The sequence below is a fragment of the Mangifera indica genome, chromosome 19 (assembly GCF_011075055.1).
Source record: "Mangifera indica cultivar Alphonso chromosome 19, CATAS_Mindica_2.1, whole genome shotgun sequence".
Lineage (NCBI taxonomy): Eukaryota > Viridiplantae > Streptophyta > Magnoliopsida > Sapindales > Anacardiaceae > Mangifera > Mangifera indica.
The window spans coordinates 8428866-8451059 of record NC_058155.1 but is presented as its reverse complement, the minus strand read 5'-3'; the positions used below and the strand labels follow the sequence as shown (position 1 = coordinate 8451059).

General features: G+C 33.7%; 4 protein-coding genes across 4 annotated transcripts; 3 read left to right on the top strand and 1 right to left on the bottom strand.

The window, feature by feature from the left end:
- The first annotated feature begins 3508 nt into the window (after positions 1-3508).
- Positions 3509-5844, top strand: LOC123203678 (WAT1-related protein At4g08290-like). Its single transcript, XM_044620124.1, has 7 exons — positions 3509-3712; positions 4007-4069; positions 4152-4268; positions 4470-4710; positions 4959-5117; positions 5212-5363; positions 5458-5844. Exons 1-7 carry the CDS (start codon positions 3519-3521, stop codon positions 5636-5638), a joined length of 1107 nt encoding a protein of 368 aa, XP_044476059.1. The 5' UTR covers positions 3509-3518; the 3' UTR covers positions 5639-5844.
- Positions 5845-8096: 2252 nt separating this feature from the next.
- LOC123202897 (WAT1-related protein At1g21890-like) lies at positions 8097-10203 on the top strand. Its single transcript, XM_044619048.1, has 7 exons — positions 8097-8293; positions 8412-8474; positions 8579-8695; positions 9158-9386; positions 9468-9629; positions 9765-9916; positions 9996-10203. Exons 1-7 carry the CDS (start codon positions 8097-8099, stop codon positions 10201-10203), a joined length of 1128 nt encoding a protein of 375 aa, XP_044474983.1.
- Positions 10204-11805: 1602 nt separating this feature from the next.
- On the bottom strand, positions 11806-17243 carry LOC123202710 (enolase-phosphatase E1-like). Its single transcript, XM_044618753.1, has 9 exons — positions 16939-17243; positions 15385-15490; positions 14471-14784; positions 14159-14264; positions 13717-14070; positions 13552-13628; positions 13349-13473; positions 12329-12571; positions 11806-12106 (listed from the first exon to the last, which is right to left on the bottom strand). The coding sequence occupies exons 1-9, from the start codon at positions 17052-17054 to the stop codon at positions 12084-12086; spliced, it is 1464 nt and encodes a 487-aa protein (XP_044474688.1). The 5' UTR covers positions 17055-17243; the 3' UTR covers positions 11806-12083.
- Positions 17244-19555: 2312 nt separating this feature from the next.
- On the top strand, positions 19556-22063 carry LOC123202600. Its single transcript, XM_044618554.1, has 6 exons — positions 19556-19957; positions 20098-20215; positions 20298-20509; positions 20590-20617; positions 20982-21099; positions 21740-22063. The coding sequence occupies exons 1-6, from the start codon at positions 19709-19711 to the stop codon at positions 21819-21821; spliced, it is 807 nt and encodes a 268-aa protein (XP_044474489.1). The 5' UTR covers positions 19556-19708; the 3' UTR covers positions 21822-22063.
- The last annotated feature ends 131 nt before the right edge of the window (positions 22064-22194 follow it).

Below are 22194 nucleotides of genomic sequence, written 5' to 3'. Positions count from 1 at the left end.
TGAAAATCTTTTCAATTTGCTTCAGCCATGACTCAGCCTTCAAAGGATTTGTTGTCCCTTGAAAAGATGGAGGTCCAAGCTTTTTAAATCTCTCCAACACAAAGATAGGTCCCTCATTGGTAGGACGTTCTTGCTCCTCAGTCCTTGGAGTACTTCCACGATGTGTCAATTCTGTGATCAACATATTTTGTTGTTCCACAATCCTAGCCATCATGCGTATCATAGGGTTACCTTCCTCAGCAATCTCACGTAAGGTTGGTTCTCTATCATCATTTCTTAGCCCAGAGGTTGATGCATTTGCCCTTGGGTTTCTATCTCTATCAGTGCGTACCATATCTCTCTCCTATAAAGCATTATACCATGATAGTCTAGAGATTAGAAAAAAAAAAAAAAGAGGAACTTCTACGAAACTAATTAAAATCTAAAGTATCTTTTCTTAAAAGTCTACAGAATCCTATCCTTGAGCTCTGATACCATTTGTAACACCCCAGGTCCAATAGCCCGGCCCACTGTTAAGATATTGTCCACTTTGGACACACAGTCCATCATAGGTTTGCTTCTGGACTTTGCAACCCAAAACGCGTCTTAACAATTAAGGAGCTCACAAGCTATTTAACCAATCCAATTCTCCCACCACTAACCAATGTGAGATCCATAGACAGAGCACACACAGACCCAGCATCTCTCCCGTGCTTTGTCGATGTGGGATTCGCCTAGGGGTATCACAGAATTAATGACAAAATTTATAATTTATTTTTTTAATCTATGTAATGAAGTGTTAATTGTTTAATTAAGATATTTGAAATCATTTTTTGCTTTTTTTTGAGTTCTTATATTTTACTAAATTAAAATTTATATGCCAACAAAATAAATATACTTGGTTTTTATTGATAATTATACAAATTACTTCTAATGAATTTTATATGTTTTATATTTAAAAAATTGTGATAAATGTTTGATACTATTTAGAATATACATAATAATTTGAATCAGTTAATTAAATTGGTTGAACTACAAACTAGTAAGATAACCTATTCAACTACCAATCCGATTTTGAAACATTGTATAACTTAAAAAATTACTCAAATATAAAAAAATTCTCTAGATTTTCCACATGAGCCAAATATTTCGGTCTTCTTAATTATACTCTTTATTTTTTTATTCAATAAAACTTCTATACAAATAACGATGTGTCATTATATGATTGAATATTATTTTATCTTTAATTTTCAATTATTCAATCACATAATAACGCATCATTGTTTGTACATAAAGTTATTCACATAGTACTACTCTTTTTTATTAGCATACATATCAAGAAGCAAAATTAGTAGTTTTATCATGGAGATCTATCTTCTAGGACCTGGTGAGTTGAATATCACATTGGACTTTGTTTATTTCATATGTTCATTAGCCATTGCCCTTCCAAGAATTCCTAGATATATTCTGCGTAAATGGCAATGGGTTGGCGTTAAGAATTTGCTTATAGCACGCAAATTCTTAGTCCATGTTTTTCTTTTTCTTAATTATTTCTATCCACTTTATCGTGCAATCTGAATGGGAAGCAACTACACGCAAATATTCTACTATTAACCATTGAATTATAAAATCTTAGAAGTTGGAATCACTGACGCATCTCATTATCTGGGGGCGGGAGTCTTTTTCATCCAATATTTCTTTTTTCTTTCTTATCTATTTTGCTTGCATTTTTAGTATGTTCCACGTTGATCATATTCATTTAACCACGTATCTTCATTTCCAAGATATTACAAACTTTATGTTCTCAGTTTTAAATTACTTTATGGATACCAAGTGTAATCTGGAATTAGAGATGGTTGTCCTAGTTCATCCCAGCAAGGGAAATCTTTTTCTGTCTCCGTCCAATCCCCAATATAGGAATAATGAGGAATTTCTATTCTCTCATTGTGGAAAATTTTCTATACTTTCCCTGTCCCATTCCTATTAAAATAATAATAAAATATTTATTAGATGTTAATATATTTATAATAATTCAAATGTTAAAATAATAATTTAATATAAAATTATCCAGAGAATATATAGGTGACAAGTTAAGAGTAAATTTATCTCATCTTCAACTATAAGAATTTTAGTCATCTTTGTTCTCATCTGTAATTTTATCAAAAATTTTCTTTTTGTTTAATGAGGGATAAAACCCTATTTTATGAACCAAGCTGTCATCTTTACCTAGAATTGGAATGGAATCACTATGAGTAAAGTAATTAAAGCAAAATATTTGGTATTAGGTTGTTTTAAATAAATTTATGAAATAAGAATGTGTGGATCATTATTTTGGTATGCGTGAATAGGATGGCCATCAAAACTCGACTTTGGAAGCAAAACAATGGATTAAGGCATTAAGCATTTTGGGCTTATCTCACAATGCACTTCACCTAATAAAATTCTCCACATAATAGTTTATAATATAGTATTTTACTTTTCTTGACTAAGAAAAACATAAAAAAAATAATCATAATATTATATAGGATTAGGTTGCTTTATACAAATTAAACAATGTGTGACATATAAATTTATAATCGCGTGGGATAGCTTAAGTGGAAAAAGAGAAAATTTATATATAAGAAAATATAAATTAAAGTCTTATTTAACAACATATTAAAATTAAAATTTTAATTTACTTGGTTCAATGATTGTGGAGTCTGTCATTGAATCTGAGGTTTGTTTTATTTTATGTGATTGATTCAGTTTCAAAAAGATAGTTCGACTTAAGTGAGGTTTTTCATTGTAAAAAAAGTAAACATATAAATTTACAACCAGGTTTCATTACTAAGTATCTGATTTTTCATCATGCAAATATATAGTTTCCACTTAACATAGTGACATGTTAAGTTGTCTATATTATATTTCTAGAGATAATATACCATCAGCATTTTATTATATCTGGGATGTTGTATTTTTAACATATAAAAATAAAAACTTCATATAAAAGGAATGATAGAAAGATAAATATTTGTTTAATAAAACTGTGTGTATATTTTTAAGTATACAATTGATTACACAGATGATTGAGTAATTTTGAATTAAAAATAAAGTAATACTTAATTACATATTAATAAATTATTTGTGTACCTAATTATTTACTAAAAAATATATATACATAGTCTTGCTCATATTTGTTAAGCTCACGGAAACTGTATAGATATTGAGTTAATTACTTGCATTAAGAGCCTGATTAATTGGGGTCCAATCCACTTAAAAAAATAATATAGATTTGGACTGAAAACACTGATGTGTTCCACTCTTCTTGCACTAATCAAAAGAATATTTATATAATCGCAGGGACAATAATTACATAATTAAGAAAACATACGCACTTGATCGGAATCATAAGAAGATTGATTGAAGACAGAAGCTAGCCATAATATTTTGAAAGGTTGTTACTTTTGATATGTATATATAAGAAGAGAGTAGCCACTTCATCTATTCATTGCATCTTTCTTTCAATCACAAATAGATAGAGAAACTTCTCTTCAACAGATATGGCTTTAAGCATGGCGAATTTCGATAAGTTGACACCTTATTTTCTTATGGTGTTTTTGCAATTCGGGTCAGCTGGGATGTACATAATTAGCATGGCGACTCTCAACCATGGGATGAACCGTTATGTCCTCATCGTCTATCGAAATGCCATTGCTGCTCTTGTCCTTGCACCTTTTGCACTGATTCTTGAAAGGTCTTTTTTGCTTTAACTCTCCTTTTGTTTAAAATCTCTACCTTTCTGTATTGATATTTCTTGTTGTAATTAATGTAAAAAAACCCTTTACAGTGATTAAGAAACTAAATATTAATTAATGAAGTAAATGAAACCCCTAAAGATAGTTTGAGTGACGAAAAGCAAGACTTAATGTATAAAAAAGCATGTGTTCAAGTTTTTTCTGTCTATACTTACAAATATTAATCAAAGCTTGTTATTGATATGAATTTAACCCTTGTCCTTTCTGTTTCCTTTCCAATTTCTTTGGTGCAGGAAAACAAGGCCGAAGATGACAATTTCAATCTTCCTACAAATAATGACGCTGGGATTTTTGGAGTATGCTTTCAAACCCACATATATATGCATAAGCCAAAGGGAATTCAGACTTATGCTTAATAATTACTTTATATATTAACAGGCCAATCGTAGATCAAGGCTTCACGTACTTGGGGATGGAATGGACATCGGCATCTTATACATCTGCTATTATGAATGCAGTTCCGTCTGTCACTTTTGTCATTGCTGTCATTTTTCGGTAAGAATCATATACCAGAATTCAATGCTTGTGGAAATTTTAAAGCCACTTTATGCACCAGAACAATCAACTGGACTGCAAATTACTTTCATTTATTTAATCAGAGAAATAATCTAGATTCAGTGCTTGAATGAAGTCACCTTTCATAATTATTTGATTATCTTTATTTGCTAACATTTGAAAAAATTATTATGAGCCCAGATTAGAGCAAATAAACATCAAGGAAATACACAGCCAAGCTAAGGTGCTGGGGACCCTAGTCACTCTTGGGGGAGCTTTATTGATGACACTTTACAAAGGCCCTGTGCTCAATATGCCATGGTCGCACACAGAAAGCCACCATGAAAGCAGCAGCAGTGAGTCTGCAGATAAACACTGGGTCGCTGGGACTCTTTTAATCCTTCTTGGCTGCGTCGCTTGGTCCTGTTTTTACGTTCTTCAAGTAAGCCTTCACATTTCACATATATGCTTCTCAATTTCATAACTTTTTGAAGGGGAGAAATGTTCTCATTCCCATAATTCTTTTCACGGGAAGATATAACGACAAATAATGATAGAATTTTTTCTGTTATTAAAATTTAAAAAAAAAAACTTATAAAGACAAAACATTAATGGCTCGTTAATTATTCTCTTGCTCATGCTAATTTTTTTTATTGTGTATCTAAATTAAATTTAATTCACATATTTCAGTCGATCACCATAAAAAAGTACGGAGCACAGCTCTCTCTATCCTCCTTGATATGCTTATCAGGCACCTTGCAGAGTGCAGCAATAGCGCTTGCTGTAGAGCGTCGCGCCAGTGGATGGGCAGTGGGCTGGAACTCCAGGCTTTTGGCTGCCCTTTATACAGTAATTAACCACCAAACACTACAATATTTAAATGCTAAACGATGATTAAGATTAACAACTGGTTAATTTTTTACATTAATTAATTAAACCACAGGGAATAGTTAGTTCGGGCATCACATACTATGTGCAAGGGCTTGTTTTGAGGACAAAAGGCCCAGTTTTCGTCACAGCCTTCAACCCTTTATGCATGATCATTGTGGCTATTCTAGGCTCCATTATTCTATCCGAAAAACTTCACCTCGGCAGGTACTCCATTCAACATTATGTGAGAGTAAAAAAATATCATTCAAGATTAAGAAAGATTTAAGTTAATGGCGATTTTGGGTGTTCTTTTTCTCAGTGTTATTGGAGGGATTATAATTGCAATAGGCCTCTACTCTGTTGTGTGGGGTAAAAGCAAGGATTATTCAGGTTCATTACCTGCAAATGATGATGCCCAACAGCTACCAGTTACTGCAAGTGATAAAACTAAAATGGTGAATACCACTATTAACAATGAGCACAGAGCTGGATCAGCATAATACTTTCCATAATTCCACTGCTAAAAAGCTGACATAAGATGTATGTAATAGCCTTCCTTTGCTTAAAGGCTCCTCTGCAATTTTAGCCCAGAACTTTATAACTATTAATTGGAGCCGAATTACACATTGGATGGATATGAAGGTTACATATCTGATGTTAATTTAATTTTCAATCATGCAAATACATACCAATCTGCTTGATAACAGCTTTTTTTTTTTTTTTTTAATTCTCGAATTAATTTTTGCATGGAATTAAATTCCAAACTTCTTCTTTATTAAGGGAGATGTGACTTTTCCTTGTTTTAAATTTGATGTGAAATGGCATAAAGTAGTTTATTAGCGTAGTTTCTCCAAAAGAACAATCACAGAGGGCATGTGAACACATGACTAAAGAACTAAATAATTAGCTAGTAATCAAGATAAGCTCTCCATGGCATGTAATATGAATATATCAATCCTCTTTTTTCTTTTTTAATCAGGAACCCCACCTGTATTAGTTGGATTAGTAAACTTATAGTACAGTAACCAAATCTACAATTATTATACAAGTAAATCAAGGTTTCACAATTATGATATAGGTTTAAATTCAAATATTTTCTCTAAAAATTATATTACTCTATCAGTTTTACTTTATGTTGAAATTCAATTATCAATTCGATGACAATCTCTATAGTTTACTATATAATATATTCTTTCCACAAATATTATTTAACTGGAATACGACCTTAGGGAAATATAACTAATGTAGAGAAGATTGACAATATATTATTGCGTGGCCAACAATGTCCTATGATGAGTAAGCGAGCAAAGATAAGTTGCTTGTCGAAATCGCTGTCTGGTCAGATTATTCCTAACCACATCTATATATTCGCCTAATAATTTAGAGAAACTAAGCAAGAAAGTGGAGAAAACTGTTACTTAATAGGAAATGCTTATCCTCCCAAGCATTTACTTAACATATCTTTCTAATGTTTCCCGTTTGGCATAAGATGGGATTCCGCCAACCGGATTTCTCGTTGGAATCCAAAGATGAAAGCACCATCTTTAGTCGTTGGACGTTGTCTCCTCATGCTGAAATTAAGTATATAATATATATTATGCTTTAGAGTGGAACAAATTAGTGCACTGTTCTTCAATCACCCAGCTTTTGAATATAATTTATCCGACCTAGACCACTTCAAAAATTGTCCAATGACCTTCTCTTTCTCTCTTTTTTTTTTTTTATTTGATTCTGTTTTTTGGGGTACAGAGGAATCTAAATTGGACGTGTGGTGTCGAAATACTTCTCTGTTAGTATTACTTGAGAGAAATTATTTATTTAAGACTAATACTATATATATAATTTTATATGTATATATTAATATATTTTTATATAATTAAATAATTAGAAATTAATATATCATTATTTGTACAGATTATTTAAATACTCCCAGCTTCTGTCAGAGTGAGAGAGATTGGTCATGGGATATCAAGGTCCACCTGGGATATTGTTAAATGGGTCAGGTTGGCTCACAACCTGACACAGACATTATTTAGGCCTAATTTGCAAAGGCCCAATAAGAAGAAACCTAGGTTGTACCTTGAGCTGACCCGATACTATTTGATATTGTAGCGGCTAATTTTTTTAAAATTTTTTATTAACCTTTTTTTTTATGAACTAAGTTTTCCAATATGTCATGTGAATGCAATAGATCAAAACAATTACAAAAATTCATTTCGTGGATGGGCTCATTAAGGACCTATGGGTGCATATCTCGAAGGCTCTAGTTGTGCCCCACGCTTGATATTTGGTCAAGCCAACTCAACACAAAAGTCTATCAAATACGGGTTTTAACTCATCTCACTGATTCACTGTCACTTTTAGTCAAACCTAAAGCCTCTAACACAATTCACATGATTACGGGTGGAGCACCCCACAGGCCATGGAATCACAACCTGGCCCCGAGGACATAACTATAAATAATTTATTCGTAAAACAGTCCAAAAATGAGATAGATTAGAATTATTTTCAAAATCTAAATTTAATATGGCAATATCTTTCATAAATTAATGCTCCATTCTGTGTGCCCTTGAGACATTAAAGGTTCACTTTTTTCAGAGGATCATCAAAATCTCACAGGATTTTATATTCGTGTAAATCACTGTATTTTGAAATAAAAAGTAATTTTGTAATATAAACCAATTCAAAAAAGAAATTAAAAAGAGATGAAAATGAAATAATATAATGGAAGAGCGACTAAATTATATAGAAGAAAAATAAAATTGATTTTGATATATCATCACTGTCCAAGGTTTTAAAAAGGTGTTTCATTGTGAATTCGACTTTTGTGATGCAATGGGCTGTTGCCCTTTATGTTACATTCCGATTCATCAGTTTGTCAGGAATTTTGTATATATCATCACTGACAGCCATTGTGAAGCTTGAGAGAGAAAGGTGGGAGATCAAAGGGGGAGCACGATGATATCAAATAGCTTTCAGAAGATTAAAAAAGTGAGATCATATGTGTTGGAGGTGGCCATTCAGTGTGGCTATGCAGGGATGTTTGTAATCGTCGCGGTTTCTTTGAAACATGGACTGAGTCACTATGTGTTCGCTGTGTATCGCCATATACTTGCTACACTTGTTATTGCACCCTTCGCTCTTGTCCTCGAAAGGTTTAATTTTGTTCACCATTTTGTTCTTGTTTCCTGCTTTAATATCCTTCTTTTTGGCTCAATTTGAATGTTAAGATTGGCTGCATGTCGATGATAATTTGTGTGGCTCTTTATGTAGGGGAAGAAGGCCAAAGATGACTCTCCCTATCTTCCTTCAAATAATGCTGCTTGGATTACTCGAGTAACGCTCTCAACAACTTGTTTATAATTTTAATCACATTTTCAAATGGGTATTGATGTAAATCGATAAATGAATTAATCTTGGTGATGTTTGATTATGAACAGGCCAGTGATTGACCAGAATCTATACTATATGGGAATGGAGTACACCTCTGCAACATTTGCATCTGCAACTGTCAATCTTGCTCCTGCATTCACCTTTATCATGGCGATTCTTCTCAGGTAACTAAATCCCAGTTTTGAATTATTTTCATTTTTCATTATCATTCATTTAGATCCTCAGCAACATTCTTAACGCATAAGAAATCAACAAGAGTTAACACACACTTTTGAGTACACAATTGAATAAATAGGTAATATCCTGTATGCCCACAAATGTGTGTAAATATAGCATTGATCTTCCAAGATTATTATGTCAGTAACAAGAGAAAATACTACTATGAGAACCATAAGTGACATGAACTATATACATTAATTTATAAGAAATATTATGAGCACCCAGGTTAGATTATCTAATGGGGTATCCAGAAAATGCGTTATTGGGTGTTACCTTTATCTTTAATTCAAAATCATTCAATCATATGATAATATATCTTTTGAATACCTAATTAGATATCAAGTGTTCATAGTTTTATTGATAATTTATCAGTGGAGTCTAGAGAATATTGATTTGTTGATGAGCAGGCTAGAAAGAGTTAATATTAAGAAACCGCAAAATCTAGGCAAGGTGATTGGAACTATCATAACAATCATAGGGGCCATGGTGATGACATTATACAAAGGTCCCATCATCACCAAACAAAGAAGCCACCACAGAGCTAGCAATGAATCAGCTGCAGGCAAACATTGGATCCTCGGAACCATAATGCTCCTAATCGGTTGTTGCAGCTATTCAGGCTTCTTCATAGTGCAAGTGAGCAAGAGATTCTCAAAAAACACTCTTATGAAATCAAGTGTCAACATATATATTAATGAGTAAGGTTCTTCTTCTCAGTCAATCACAATAAAGAAGTATCCAGCGGAGCTGACTCTTACAGCTTTAGTATGCTTAATGGGAGCGGTGGAAGGCGCTCTTTTGACATTTGCGATGGAACATGCAGACATGAATGTCTGGAAAGTAGGCTGGGACTCCAGGCTTCTTGCCATTGCTTACTCAGTGAGTAATTAGATATTACTTTATCTTTAATTTAAAATCACTCAAACATATCAGAACACATCATCTGTATACTCGTTTGGGTATTCAAAACTGTGTACGCATAGTTTCATGAATGGATTTTAACATGAAATGAAGGGATTGCTGAGCTCTGGAATTGGGTATTATGTGCAAGGTGTGGTGAACAAAGACCAAGGGCCAGTTTTTATAGCGGCTTTCAGCCCTTTAGCCATGGTGGTCACTGCAGCTTTAGGGGTCGTATTTTTAGCTGAGCAACTGCATCTGGGAAGGTAACAATATTATTATCAGAAAACAAATGTGTATCATTAAAATAATTAGATTCTAAGTAGTATTATTGTATAATTTCAGCGTAATTGGAGCCATTGTGATAACAGTGGGACTTTACACTTACGTGTGGGGCAAAAGAAAAGATCTTGCAAGCTCAGAGTCACAAGATGCAGCATTCACAGTTGAGAAAGACGATCATCAACAATATGAACTTCCTGTTACAAACAATGCTGCGTCGATCAAAGATGACAATGCAATCGATGGGGCCTCCCAAAATTCCACCAAATAGGAATATTTATAAAAAAAAAAAAAAAATTAAAATGTTCTCAACAAATATCAATTTTTATATAGATCATAATTGAACTGTCACCTTTTTCAATGGCTTGCGTTGGGTTAACATCATCTCGATACACAAATTAACAATTCATAATCTGTGTTCAAAAAAACCTTTTTTTTTTCTGTTTTCCGGGTAAAAGATGAAGCCGACTGACTGGCCACTTTACAGATTATACTTTACAAGAAGGAGCCCATTCAAGTCCAGCAAGTTACAGAAGAGACCTGGCCATGATTATATAAATATGAAATTAAATTACGAGACGAGCAATACTGATTGGGTTTTTTCTGTCATCGTCTTGGCATTTATTTTGGAGAACACGACAAATTTCCACTTTTTAATTGTTAAACGTGTTTTTTTTTTCACTTATATATTAAATTTGCAAATAAAATTTATTAAAATTTTTATTAAGCAGGTGGAAAAACAAAAATGTTTTATCTTTCGATTGAAGATAAATAATAGATTCTCTCGAAATCATATAAAATTTTATCCGTCTATGATGATTCGGCCCTTCCGTTGTCGTGCCTTCATTGTTGCCTATCATTGGGCTTCTCTGGGGTACTTTAAAGTAACCAATCATCCGACAATGCAACAACCAAAATATTCACCGAATAAATCAGTAACAAAATGTCAAAAAAAACTTCATAACCAAAGTGAACCTCAACGGTCGACTTTACGGGAAGCTATGTATATCAAATTTGGAGAGAAATGTGGGGGCAAAATGTTGAAGGCCAAGCAGAGGAGCTACGGGTGACAGGCGTGTGGTTAAACAGTTGGCAAATAGGTCAAACAGTTGTTGGTGTTGAAATGTCGCAGCAAAGAAAAGTTGCATATCACATCCAAGTCGGCAGCTATTAGCTCAGGCGAGGACCAGTCACCCAAGCCAATAGTTGTTGACTTAGGCGGTTCGCCTGATAGATTGCGTTATAATGTTAAGCCAGGTGTGCTCCGCGTTACCTACAGAAGTATTCAACGAAGTTCTGAACAAATTAGTTGTTTGGTAATGACTTAAATCTATGGATAGAAAGCCCTACGATGGGAAACAAGCACGTTAAGTTTGGAGGGAGATGGGATTGGCTGTATTATTGGGGAATAGATTCAAGTTTTTTCCTTTCAATAGCTGGCCAAATGACTACAGGGTCATCAGTTTACTCTTACCTTAATTAACCATTTCGAACCTTATACAAAGGGTTTTTCTGTATCAACGCCTTCAACATATACTGCAATTGAAACACCTAAAGGAGAATATAGTGTCTCTCAGTTCAGTAATGGAAGCAATTGTCCCTCTTATCCTAAAATAAGAGCATCTGGATCTGCCTATTTACAAGGACTCAATTTTATGTTTAAACATCATGCACCAGCAAATGTGATCACCATCATAGGTGCTCAAGATATTCTGTCATCCAAGTGATTGATTCGAATCAGCCAATTGAACCTAGTTAGAAAAGAGATGCCCTGTCATTTCTTTTCAATCTTTAAAAAACCTGAATCAGCAGAAGCTTTTTTCTTTTTTTTACAGATAATAGTGCTGTCCACCCCCAAAAAACCAAGTCCACATTTAGGAAAAACATTTGACATTTATAACTAATATAACTCATAACTGAAATGTCAACATACAACAATCTAAGCTTAAATCTACAACCTAATCTGGAGACGATAGCCTTGAAGATTATCAAATTGGCTATAGTAAAGGTGTGGGCAGGATCTCATCAAAGGTTGCCTGTTGCCACCACACCCAATGCAATATATATAAAAACTAAATTAAAAGGATATCAACGACATTACAAGATAAATTGAAGCTCCTCTCATCATCTTCTACCCTACCAGTGCAGGATTTAATCACTGTCCTCGGCCTCCTCTGCAAATGTTGGGTAAAGATCATGTTAGGGAACAAACAATTAGGTTAAACAGATGAAAGCCAAACCTAAATTAAACACTGAAGCCCAAAAGCTTAGCCATGAAAAGCGAATAATAACATGACCCAAGTCCTTGTATCATTGAATGTAGTGATAATGAATTGCTGCCGATGCAACCAACAACAAAAATAAAGTGGGCACAAAAGATCCTTAAGATGACTTACCCTCATTTACTTCTTCACTTTGGCTACCATCATCAGCATCGTCATTATTCTCATCAACGTTGTCACTGTCATCATCATTGTCACTGTCTTCATCACTACTATCACTTAACTCAGGTATTTTGGGCTTTGGTGGAGGAACAAAACTGGTTGTGGACCTTCTACGTGAACTTGATACAATGTTACTCATGTCGATGCCTTCAAGTTCTCTTGCTCTTTCCTTTTTTTTTTTGACTTCCTTGATTTCTATGGATATATTGTTCCAAAAACAAAAACACTACTTATCAATCTTAATGCATCAAACATGCTGCAAACATATTAGGGTCTGTACAACCCCATTAGTAAAACAAGGACCAGTTAACCTTAATAACAACAAGACTCTAAAATCTGATTAGTGGTGACAGTTTTTCTACTCATGGACCAAGATCCTGCAACCTCAAGGACACTAGATGCCTTGAGCATCCATATGACAATGCCCTAGATCTTATGAGAACACAAAGGACAGGGTTGTTCCACAAATTCTCTTTCATTGCCCAAGAGTGAAATCAAGCAATTAACAAGAAAGAGGAAGATTCCACCAACTCCAGCTCTAATGGAAGGGAAAAGAACAATGTTCCAGTTTGTTAGACAATATCTGATCCCATTTACCTAAGGGATTATATAGAGAAATCCAGTAAACTTCAGATCTTCAAAAAAATGTTTTTCGCATGACCATTTATCACAAGTTATTCTTTTAAAGGCAGTTAATCCTTCAATGCTTTTCAAAAATCTTACTTCTGTTTTTGGATGTGTGAGAACAAATGTAATTTAACCTAAATCACCATACTTAGATTGGGTAAGTGAAAATTTAAAAAGTAAACAGCCCTATATTTGACTTTTTTTAATCTGCTTATATTTGCTTGAAACAAGTGACAAGATAACAAACAACTTAACTATCATTGTAAATGTCTGCCATCAGCAAACATTGCACCAAAGATTGACAGTTCACATACCAAAGCTAGGAAATACAATAAAAATGCCTACCTTTTTCAGAAGGATTTGAAGACAGTCCTTCCCTAGAAAGTATATCCTCCAATTCCTTTATTAGTTGAGCTTCACGTTTATTCTCAGGCACTTGCTTGACCTTCTTGTAAATTGAGGGAGGAACACTGCAAAAGAAGTAAACAATTTAAGGCATCAACCTAGATAACAATTGTAAGCTAAAAAATTCTGAGTTGAAGTAGAACCTCATCCCACAGGATTTTATCACTGTTTTTAGATGCTCTACGCGTTTCCCGTATGCTGGAGTTGAAACTTCTTTTTTCTGCATTTGATAACAAGATGAAAATAATAAGATGAGTTTGATCAGCTTTTAGATTTGGAACAGATCTTTGACAAATAAAAAGGACGACCTTCACAGGTTTCTCAGCAGATAATTCTGATTGATCATCTTCAGAGACAATCTCACTCTCTTTTGCATCACTATTATCCTCTGCCACTGTTTTTGTAGTTTTGATACGCTTCTTGTCAGATACATTGGCTTCCTTTTCCGGTCTTTTCCCTTTTTTAAGCCATCCAGAATTCTGCAACTTTTCTTTTGAAACAATTTTCTTTCTGGGTTTTACATCTTCTTTCTCTCTGGTCTCAATTTCTGATGATTCAGAACTTGCTTCACTAATGACATTTTTTGATGCTTTGTTATAAGAATTGTTCTTGACGTTTTTATTCTTCCCCACAGTTGAAGGCACTTCATCAGATCTCAGTACCTGACAAACACCAGAGGTAATTACCAAAATGTTAACTCACATAATAAAGTAACTGTAATAAATAAATGATGCATCTTCAATAACTCACCTCATCTAACGTTGCACTAATCAACTTCTTAAATGGATCAAGAGCATATTTATCAAGTTTAAAATCTTCCTCCAACAATCGACGAAGTCCAGCCATTGTAATTGTTCTGAAAGAAAGCAAGAAATAGTATATGTTTCAATCACTTGAACCCCGGGAAAATATACATCAAAGAAATGATTCAACTGAAAACTTATATAATTCATAAGCATAGGGAATATGAACATAAATGCACAATATGATAAAAGAGAGGGTGTATACACATGGAGTAATAGAAATACAATTAATAAAGTTTCAAATAATGAAGTAGCATACTCAGAATTAGCTTTGATGAAAGCAGCTTTCTTTATGATGGCCATCTTTATTGCTCCCTCACTTGGAGGTTCTTTATCATGGCCTTGAGTTTCCTCAGGTTCCGATTTAGGTGTTTTATTTCCAGTCAGAAGGCCCAGTACTGGCGAGTCTTCCATTTTCTCTGCATCATCGGAGCAAGGTTCTTTTTTTATGTCTTTTGTTGACTGACAACTTTTAAGAATTTTTTCTCCTTCTACTTTTATTGAACTTAAATCTGGTTTAGCAGCCTTCCTAGAAGTATTTGAGGCATTGTTGTCACCAGTATCATCCATGCACTACCATTAAGAGATAATCAAATACAAGCAAATGTGAGTATATATAATACTTTGAAATCTTATATCAACAGTCAAAACTTGAAAATAAAAAATTTGCTAGCAAATCTAGTATAAATGATGATGAAATATTAGAGATAATAATTAAAGAAATGACAATACAATACTAGTCATAACAAAAAGGTGATGATGATAATATAACCTACCAAATATATTTCCAAGACTAAAAGAACTATGTGCAAGCAGTGGCACCAAATTCCCAAAAACGTGGCAAGAGTATGCACATCTTTTCCAAATCTCTATGATTCAATGTTTACATACTAGAAGGTCAAATAAAGAGATTTTAGGCTTCACTATATTGTACCCACTAACAAGCAATCAAGAATTTCCAACAAACTGAAGACTAATAAAATTTATTTTCTATGATAAATGTTAAGTAATTACCAAATCACTTCAACCAAAAATAAGTAATTAAATGAGAAAAGTAACACATAACTCAATGCAAAAGAAAATAAAAAGTGAACATCAGAATATACGCCTTCTAATAAAACCTACTAATACATAGAAGAAGACTGAAGAAGTATTTGGACATGAAAAGGGTACCTCTGCCAAACATTGCTTTATAAATTTCTTATACACATCCAGAGCATATGTCTCCACACCAAGGTCCTTCTCTAACAATCTTCGAACCCCCTCAAAAGTCAAAGAACTGCAAGTGGGAACAAATTGCAATAATTATTCAACCACTCTCATTTTTTGGCTTACATACATGAACAACTCAAGCTAAGGTATTAATCAAGATACTATGCAATAAATTTAATCAGCATCACCACATATATTCTGATGACTACATGATAATCATCAAGTTTTAAGCACAACCCAAAAGAAAAAACATAAGATTAAATAGCAAGGACCGTTTGCATGTAAAACCATATTTGGCCACAAAAGAATAAGGAAATCAAGGAAGCTACACATAAAATAGTAAGCAAATTACCAAGAAGAGAACAATCTTCAATCAACATTTTATCACATAAACTGGATTTTCTAATCTTTTCTCTTTATTTTGGACATTGAATTGAACTTTGGCAAATCATATAACCTAGAAAGAGAAACCGGAATATCATTTAGAACACAAGACTAAAAGAAATAGGGAGGTTCAAATGCATTTACTAGCCTTTAACTCTATTTTTCCTTATCATTTAGAAGACAAACTAAATAACATACTTTTCATCCCCCAGTTGGCAAGAAATCATCTTCAAACATGGGTCTTTCATTTGACTTCTTCCAAAATCTCTTTTGATTTGCATCAAGTTTATTTCCAACAAGTTCTTTTTTTATTCCATCCACACATTGTGGATTTTAGAAAGAAAAAAAAAAACAAATTGGCTGTTGGATTATCAATGGTGGCTTCATTGTAAATAAGACTTGAGCCAATAAGATACCAATGCTCTATTCTAACCTGCTGAGTCCAATATTCTACCCTCCACTAATGCAAAGTGGATTAAAAAACGTACTTGTAGTTAATCATCAACACAACAGTCAACATCAAAACATCATCCCAGCCATCTCAGGACCCTCCCTTATTCCACTGTCCTAGAACCCTAAACTTCTGTAACAAAAAGAATTTAACGTTTATTCACCCTTTAAGTCCCTTGAGAAAGCTTACACCATCAAAATCACTTTTTAGTAACACAGAAGTCAAGACAAGGATCAATTTCCACTTCAAGCCAAAGTCCACATAGGAATTGAAAATCTTACTCACTAAACGCTAGCTCAAAACACCAATAGCTCACTTGAGCAGCACCATCACCAAGACAAAACGATTCATGGCCTCTTTTATGTGAACAAGGTCAGTTTTTGTTTAAACAAAAGTAGGATTATACTCAGCCTAACATTGTCTCTCTATCACAGTATTCATTCATTCTCTTACAATTAATCAATGTCTCGGAATTAAAGTAAACAAAATCCCCCTACCAGTCCCCGACGATCCCATTCAATAATTAAACAGATTAAACCACAAAAATCAACTTTCTAAACACGATAAAGAAATAATAGAACAAAAAAATCACTCAAATAATAAAATAATTGAATTTATACTCCTTCATTGAACAACTAAACATAAATATGTACAGAGAGTGAGAGTTTATGAGTGTGTACTCGGCTTGTTTTTTGAAGTGAGCTATGCGAGAGTGCATGGCAACCTTAATTTGAGATTCCATGTTATCGTGCGCTTCCTTCTTCACAGTCTTTATATCTTGCGCTTCTTCGGTCATTCTGAGTCGGTTTGGAGTTTGTGCTATATTGCCCTCCTCTGCATTCAGAAAAGTCTAATGGAGCATGAAGGGGAAGAAGTAATGAAAGGAGAGGTACCTCTGTGTCGTTCCATTTCTAACTAGAGTGATCATAAGATCAGAGCCGTTGGTTTTGCTGTCAAAAATACTGATTAATACTAACCCTATTTGGTTGATTAAACAATTTTAAATTAGAATTAACATAAAAAAAATTACACCCCAATTATGTTTTCATCTACATAAAATTATTTTTTTCTTATTAACGTGACTAAGATGTGGATTGTATACATTATGTTTACGTAGTAATGATATTATACGAAGTATAGTAGTTTATTTTAAACTTTTAGAATCTATCTATATTTGGTTATGATAATCTTGATTATTAATATTAGTAATAAAATATTATTAAAATTTTTTATTATTTATAATTTTAATAAAATAATATAAATAATAAAAAATATATTACTAAATTAATCTTTTTATCTCTTTGATCAAACTTCCCTTATAATCATGAATAAATCTTGCTGACAACAAAACAATATATGATTAGATATGTTATTCCTCGTTTTCATCCTTGAGTTTAAGAACAATTTCTCATCCTGTCCGATGGGAAAGTGGTCATCCCAACTCTAACCCTCACTTTGTCCTCATATATGTCTCCAACCCAGCTCTAAGAAGGACCCTGGAGGTTTGAAAACTTTAAGCCATAATCCACCACAAACTTGGTCTTGTTTAGCATTGAAAAACTACAATTCAGCCGAACAAATAACAAATATTGCAAAAAATTATAGAACCCCGGACCCATCTAAAACCCACCGTAATGTCCATAAAAAACCCACCACAACCTCACCTACAAGCCCACAAGAAACTCAATCACAAACCCACCCATAAACTCACTAAGAACCCACCACAAATTCAGCCACAAACCCACCCAAAGATCACCATAAAGCTTTGACTTTTCTTCTTCTTGTCTTTCTCTCCCTTAATGTTTTTTTCTTACCTTTCTTGGTATACCATTATTTCTTTCTCCTTTTGTTATCCTTATGGCACCCCACTACTAGGACCAACACCTTACAATAACAATCCATTCACTTAACCCCAAACAGCAACCCACCATTGTTGCCTAATCCATGCACTGCACAACCATACAAACAAAATTAAGTGACAACAAATGGGAAATAAAGGAAGGAGAATTGAAAAAGGAGTGTAAACAAATCCATGCATATGCTATTGATCAAACATGGAAAAGAGGAAAACTCAAAATAATGTTATGCAATATCATAAAGAATTGGCACCAACACTAGAGTAGAGAATGAAATTATTAAGGTTTTCAAAAGAAAATGAATTGGAGTTGGATTTTATATACTAATGGCTTTTGATAAATATTTTTAAAAGGGAATGTGTATTTTAATAAATTAGATGACAATGGAATTGGGAAAACCGATAGAGATGATAATATATTTATTCACATCTCGTCTATAATAATATTTTTTATCTTAATCTATCCCTTTTTGAAAACGCTTTATTTTTTTAAGACAAGACAGGGACTTAAGAGAGGACATCTTTCATTCTTCAATACTAAATTAATTAGTTAGCAATTAATAAAAATAAGTAAATTACATTTTTCCTCTTAAGGTTTGTCTAAAAACATTTTTCTATCTATAGAAAAAATAAATAACACATTCTCACACAACAATATAATAAAAAAATAGAAAATAGTAATAGAAAATAAAATTACTATTTTATCTCCATAATTTCATTTTTTAAAATTATAATATAACCCCAAATTAATCAAAAATCAAAAACATTTAAATATGCAAATTGCACTTCACTTGCATCCCCCTTCTTTTGAGTTGACAAACATTAACTGTCATTTTCACTTCAAACAACCATCTCTAATGATTCATCAACTTTCAAATGCATTTTAGGCTTGATATCTCCATTTTCAATTCATTCTCTCAATAATTTCATCAATTTTTATTGATAAAACTTTCAATTTCTCTAATTAACACTGACGATAATCACTCTCCACAATATAAATCAATCTCCGTAGTCTTTATCACAACTCTTTGTCACATGCACTTGCCTATCTTGGTAATCTTGATGTCATGGCTCGATTGTTGGCAATGATAATAGTGTGATTCAATGTTGGCTAAGGTCTAGGGGTGTAAATACAAGTTTTAAAACATGTCAAAAAGCTAAATTATGTTTAAAACTTTTAGAATATAATATATGAAGAGAATCTATTTTTTATTTCAAAACTTATACATAGTGAAATTACTTTTTTACTCTTATATTATTATTTTTTATATATTTTTAGATGTTAAGTGAAAAAAATATTTTTTATAGCATAATCTAACATTCTTTTAGGCCAAACCTACCGAGGAAAATTAATTTACTCTACATAACTTTTATCCAATATATGAGATTTAAAGACTTGTGGGCTATTTTGTAAATACAGATTTTATCCTCTAAGCTAGCAAAAGTACTATTATTATTTCTTATCGCCTCCCCGCCGTCCGCTGTGTCAACTTTCATTTTCAGACGCAACGGCAACCATCACGAACACAAAACGACATCAAGAACAAAATCGAGCGGCCTGGGGTTGTTGCACAAATTTCTCCTGATCAAAAATCATGACAGGCCGCGAGGCGATACAGGTAGCGAAAACTGTCATGGAGGTGGCTGACGTGGCATGGAAAGCCGTCGAATGTTGCCACCAACATCACCACCATGAGGAGACCGAAACAAAGGCTGTATCTAGAGAAGAATTGGAGGCTCTGAAATCCGAAAATGGCCGGTTAAGGAACTTGCTGGAGCAGAACCTTAAGCTACTTGAAAATTTGTCTGAATCACCAGCTTTGTTGAACGACTGTCCTCCTGATGTATGTATTTGTTGTTTTGGAGCTTTTTAAATATAAAGATGATATTTTTTTGCTTTAATTTTTGTAATTTGATGTCTAGTTACCGTGATTTTCAATATGAAGAGGGCTTAAATTAATTAGAAGTTGTTTTGTAATTGTAGTTGTATGCACGGCTAGTGGCTACCGTTGATTCTGGGGAATTCTTGTCTAGGCTAAGAAAATTTCGTCAGGAATCGATTAATGGAACTGGGATTGAGTTTCCTTTTAAGGAGGCCACAGGTTTCCTTTTTTTTTTGAGTTAGTTTTTAATGCTATAGGTTTGGAGCTTGATAATGACTTGTATATATGGTTATTTGATCAGGTGATGACGTGCTTTCAGCCGGACTTTTGATTAATGTTGATCAAGAAAATCCGAATTGGTGGGTTTGGGTGACGGATGAAATGTTACCAAGTAATGTGGAGGAATGGAGTGGAATCGATGATGAGAGTTATGTAATTGTTAGTGAGGAGCATGTGGTTGATGGGGTTGCTAACTTCATGGCTAAATGCATTTTTGCCAACCCAAAAGCTCAGGTGTGTTTCCACTCAAAAGTTCATGGTTATGGTCTGTTTCATGTATGTAACTCACATCATTCGGTTACGTGGAATTACAGAATGTGACACCAGAGGAGCTTCAGAAAAGTAAGTCTGCTTTTGAACATTTTAATCTTGAAAGTCATTCTCTTTGTGATTTTAATTTTCAGAATCCAACTAAGGTTGTGTATAGCTCCCTCTTATTGTAACTTTGTCATAGTTTCTTGTATAGAGTAGGCATACGTTTAGTGAATGATATGAAACTAGTTTCAAAGCACCAATGTGTTTTGTTTCTTTCTTTATTTATTGAAATTTGATGCTTTTAAACTAGATATATATGGGCATGATCTGATGCTTGACAGTTTTTTAAATCTTCCCTAGTTTAACTTCAAACGCAGCACCTTTCACCTCGATGAGCTGAGATTTGCCCCATTTTAAGTTATTATTGATCTTGAATATTACGTATTGGCAGTTCTAGCTAAAGCATTGGGTGGTGGGGGCAAATTGAGCAAATTGGAGAAGATTTTTGGTATCTGGCATGCAGGAAAGATGTTGTTTGCTCTTTCCACCTGGGGGCTTGCATTGGCAGGGTGAGTGTTCAGTGTTGCCTTGGTTTTTTGGTTATTGTTTACATGCTTTTGAGATTGCCACTCTCAATTGCTGCCCTTCAAGTGAAAAGAAATGAGATGTGTATGTATATTTCCCATCTATGAAGCAATGACCTCATATGTTAAAAATTTGGTCACTAGTAACCATACCTGAACTTGATTCATATTCTACTGTAGAGGGAGGGGGTGACATTAGTAGGTTGAGGTAAACTGAGGCATCTTTATGCATTATTTGCTAGTACTTGCAGGGATCAGATCTAAAAAGCTTCTGTCTTCTTAAATATGTGATGAAAATCCTGCAGCATGTGTTGCAGGAGTTGATATGTCTAGGGTTGCAGATATGTTAGCTGGATTTGGTTTAGTTTGGGTATTTTTGTTCACCTAAACCTGGTTCCAAAATTGAATCCATGAAACAAACACTAGATCGGCTTGGGTAGCTCCCTGTTCCACTGATAAATTTAATCTTTTAACTTGTTCGTCCAACTGAGCCTTTTTTGTTTCTTCGAAGTTGTTTACAGAATTGGATAAAATAACACATAGGATGGGAATGAAACCTTAAACAATTTGGTGGTAATCTTATATTGTTGATGCTTCTTTTTCCTAATATGAGTTATAATTGCAGGTTGTATAGTAGTCGTCCAGTACTGAAACTTGCTGCAATGGGTGTTCACACGACTGGCAAAGTTGTTATGAAGGCACTCTGAAGATGGCATTTCCATTGAAATGAAATCATGAAAGAACTATATCGATGATTGGGACTGGACTATCAATTTATGTGGGTAGCAACAAACTTGAAAATTCTCCTTTTCATGTCAAGTGTGCATTATTGTAATTTGTAAATGCTGTAAATATGTTGGCTTTGTTCCATTCTTTTGTTATTGCCAAATTCTTGTCACTCATAAAATGGTAAAACCCTTTCTCCTGGAATACCATATCAATTAAATTCCTTTCCTGGGTTTTAATGGGCTAGTGGACTTGAGGGCATTGTTATAATAGCCACATCAGACCTTACTTCATTGGCATGTTGGATTGGTGAAGCCAGTTCTCATCAAGTTCCACCAGAGCGCTCTCTCTAGC

Coding starts and splice junctions, on each gene's coding strand:
- LOC123203678 (XM_044620124.1), top strand. CDS start 3,519: ATGGCTTTAAGCATGGCGAATTTCGATAAGTTGACACCTTATTTTCTT. Junction 4,269..4,469: donor GTCATTGCTGTCATTTTTCG/GTAAGAATCATA, acceptor TTATGAGCCCAG/ATTAGAGCAAATAAACATCA. Junction 5,118..5,211: donor TTTTGGCTGCCCTTTATACA/GTAATTAACCAC, acceptor ATTAAACCACAG/GGAATAGTTAGTTCGGGCAT.
- LOC123202897 (XM_044619048.1), top strand. CDS start 8,097: ATGATATCAAATAGCTTTCAGAAGATTAAAAAAGTGAGATCATATGTG. Junction 9,387..9,467: donor CAGGCTTCTTCATAGTGCAA/GTGAGCAAGAGA, acceptor TCTTCTTCTCAG/TCAATCACAATAAAGAAGTA. Junction 9,917..9,995: donor GAGCAACTGCATCTGGGAAG/GTAACAATATTA, acceptor GTATAATTTCAG/CGTAATTGGAGCCATTGTGA.
- LOC123202710 (XM_044618753.1), bottom strand. CDS start 17,054: ATGACCGAAGAAGCGCAAGATATAAAGACTGTGAAGAAGGAAGCGCAC. Junction 12,572..13,348: donor TTCAAATCCTTCTGAAAAAG/GTAGGCATTTTT, acceptor ATATATCCATAG/AAATCAAGGAAGTCAAAAAA. Junction 12,107..12,328: donor AAGTGAAGAAGTAAATGAGG/GTAAGTCATCTT, acceptor CAACATTTGCAG/AGGAGGCCGAGGACAGTGAT.
- LOC123202600 (XM_044618554.1), top strand. CDS start 19,709: ATGACAGGCCGCGAGGCGATACAGGTAGCGAAAACTGTCATGGAGGTG. Junction 20,510..20,589: donor TTGCCAACCCAAAAGCTCAG/GTGTGTTTCCAC, acceptor GTGGAATTACAG/AATGTGACACCAGAGGAGCT. Junction 20,618..20,981: donor ACCAGAGGAGCTTCAGAAAA/GTAAGTCTGCTT, acceptor ACGTATTGGCAG/TTCTAGCTAAAGCATTGGGT.